Source organism: Alexandromys fortis, unplaced genomic scaffold (genome assembly GCF_014885135.2).
Source record: "Alexandromys fortis isolate MF-2015 unplaced genomic scaffold, M_Fortis_MF-2015_v1.1 scaffold_406, whole genome shotgun sequence".
Taxonomy (NCBI): domain Eukaryota; kingdom Metazoa; phylum Chordata; class Mammalia; order Rodentia; family Cricetidae; genus Alexandromys; species Alexandromys fortis.
The window spans coordinates 87309-90273 of record NW_026068280.1 but is presented as its reverse complement, the minus strand read 5'-3'; the positions used below and the strand labels follow the sequence as shown (position 1 = coordinate 90273).

General features: G+C 50.5%; 1 protein-coding gene across 1 annotated transcript in view; it reads right to left on the bottom strand.

Moving 5' to 3' along the window:
• LOC126494744 (transcription factor SPT20 homolog) overlaps positions 1-1502 on the bottom strand; it is a 5623-nt gene extending 4121 nt beyond the window's left edge. The window contains exon 1 of the mRNA XM_050132152.1: positions 344-1502. Within this exon, the coding sequence (XP_049988109.1) occupies positions 344-1502 (1159 nt within the window). The remainder of the gene's footprint in view (positions 1-343) is intronic.
• Positions 1503-2965: the final 1463 nt, after the last annotated feature.

Genomic DNA, 2965 nt, shown 5'->3' with positions numbered 1-2965 from the left:
CACTTCTTCTCTGGGGTGGGCTGAGGACAGACTGAGCTACAAGACCACTTCTTCTCTGGGGTGGGCGGAGGACAGACTGAGCTACAAGACCACTTCTTCCCTGGGGCGGGCTGAGGACAGACTGAGCTACAAGACCACTTCTTCTCTGGGGCGGGCTGAGGACAGACTGAGCTACAAGACCACTTCTTCTCTGGGGCGGGCTGAGGAGGACAGACTGAGCTACTGGACCCCTGTGGCATCTTGCTGGGACAACTAGCTTGGCTCTGGACAGTCTCCTGGCACATAGGCACTGTCTTCCTAGGCTCAGTGTTTATCCCTGTCAGGAAATCATCTGAATAATCACCCAGGGCCACAGGAGGGAGAGACATGGGGTTAGCACTACTGCCCTCTGGAAGTGGCTCCATTTCGTCACTGAAAAGTGTATTAAGGCACTCCATGATATCTGCATTCATATCCCATAGCTGACTGTCATCCTCACAATCAAACATACAATCATGTTTTACCTCAGGAATTGCTGAGACGGTTGGTTCAGTCTCATCAAAGGGCAGAGATAGCATCTTTTTAATAAAGTTCTCCAAGTCCATCTCTGAAGGCACAGTCAGTCCACAGAGACTCTGGTTGCATGTTTCTGTTCCATCAATCTGCAGGTCAGATGGGTTATCTGGACTTATTTTTGCCTGCTTTTTGCAAGGAGTCGTTGTCGTCAAGTCAGGGGGACAAGAACACCCAGATGGTACCTCCTCTTGATCCAGAGAGGGGCATGCATGCATCTTGAAGCATTGCCGCATGGGGTTAGTGTTCATCTTCTGCTCATTAAACAGCAATTTGTTGGCCGTGCAGGTGACAGCGACAGAAGGATCCAGACATAGTGGCTCTGCTGTAGCTGAGGTCAGTTGGCTCTCAAGCTCCTGTTTTTCTTCCTGGGTCCACTGACTGCTGTCACTTGTCATGGACTCGACATCGCTTACTAGAGACTGCATCGTTGGACGTAAGAGAATATGCCGGACTTGGCAAGCAGGATAGGACACCGCAGCCTCTGCAGCAGGCTCCTCGGGAGGGTAGATGTCACCGCACTCCCTGTAGTCTCGGATTTCTGCTATGACACAGCCACTGTGAAAAACATTCACAGGAGACTTTTCCAGGATATCAATCAGAAAAGAAGGTAACTCTTCAGCATCCAAATATTCAAGCAGTTTCTGTCCCACATACGGCCCCGGATAGGGCTCTATAAGGACTCCATCTTTATCCTTGAGCATGAGAGAATAGCCCTGGTTTTCTGGGTACAGGCTGACCACTAAACATGGCAATGGCTCTCTCTTCATAAGCTTCTCTAGCAAGTTGACATTGCTTCGAAGGCCCTCTGCTTCTGGCTCCTTTTCGCACTCCTCCACATAAGTGTCATACAGTTTTTCCTGAAGAGATTTTTCGGGTCTCGTCGAAGGGGGTTGCTGCTGGACAGTCTCATCGGCCCCCTCCAAAGTGTCCTGTAAAGTTTGTTCCATCCTAATAGAAAATCGGGGCCCTTAAAGAAAAACAAAAAGTATTGGTGAACAGGTAGAAATCATGGCAGTTCTATCAACTGTGAGGCAAAACTTTACAACTCTGTGTAGGAGTGTATGCTTTGAATTTAATACAGACCCCAAGAAACCTGCCTTCCACTGGTGTGATGCAGATGCTGCCAATTACTGTACTGTATTCTGGGGGATTAGGCATGGGCAAACCAGTCGGGGCTGCACTGCGAGACCCTGACTTAACTGCGAAGACAAGCCAAAGGAACCAAGAGCTACATTAAAATTTGCAAGGTTTTTTTTTTTTCTTCAGGACAGGGTTTCTCTGTGTAACAACTCTAACTACCCTGGAACTAGCTCTTGTAGACCAGGTAGTCCAGGCTGGCCTTGAACTCAACAGAGAATCACCTACTTTTCTGCCTTCTGAGTGCTGGGGTTAAAGGGCACCACTGCCACCTGGAAAAATTCCCCAAGTTTTTATTATGTATACAACTTTCTGCCTCCGTTTATACCCACACGCCAGAGGCGGGCGCCAGATCTCTTTACAGATGGTTGTGAGCCACCATGTGGTTGCTGGCAATTGAACTCAGGACCTCTGGAAGAGCAGACAGTGCTCTTAACCACTGAGCCATCTCTCCAGCCCTTCCCCAAGTTTTATAGAGAAACCCTGTCTCAAAAAACCAAGAAAAAAAGCATTCGTACCTTTGGCGCCCACTGTCAGTGTGTCGGCCTGGTGCGCTCTGTGCTGGAAAAGCTGTCCTGGACTAGGCTGGCCTCGAACTCACAGATTCGCCTACTTCTGCCTCCCAAGTGTTGGGTTTAAAGGGTGCCACCACCGCCTGGAAAAGTTTTGTTAAGTTTTTAAAAAACATCCATACCTTTGGTGCTCACTGCCAGTGTGTCGGCCTGGTGCGCTCTGTGCTGGAAAAGGTATCCTGAACCAGGCTGGCCTCGAACTAACAGAGAATCTCCTACTTCTGCCTCCCGAGTGCTGGGGTTAAAGGGCGCCACCACCACCCGGAAAAATTTTGTAAGTTTTTAAAAAGCATCCATACCTTTGGCGCTCACTGCCAGTGTGTCGGCCTGGTGTGCTGTGCTGGAAAAGCTGTCCTGGACCAGGCTGGCCTCGAACTAACAGATTCGCCTACTTCTGCCTCCCAAGTGCTGGGGATAAAGGGCGCCACCACTGCCTGGAAAAATTTTACAAGTTTTTAAAAGCATCCATACCTTTGGCGCTCACTGTCGGTGTGTCGGGCTGGTGCGCTCTGTGCTGGAAAAGGACCAGGCTGGCCTCGGACTCACAGATTCGCCTACTTCTGCACCCCCACACCCAGTGCTGGGGATAAAGGCGGGCAGGCGCCACCACCGTCGGGAAATATGGCGCTCGCTGCCGGCGTGTCGGCCTGAGGCGCTCTGTGGTGGAAAAACTGCCCTGGAACAGGCTGGCCTCGGACTCA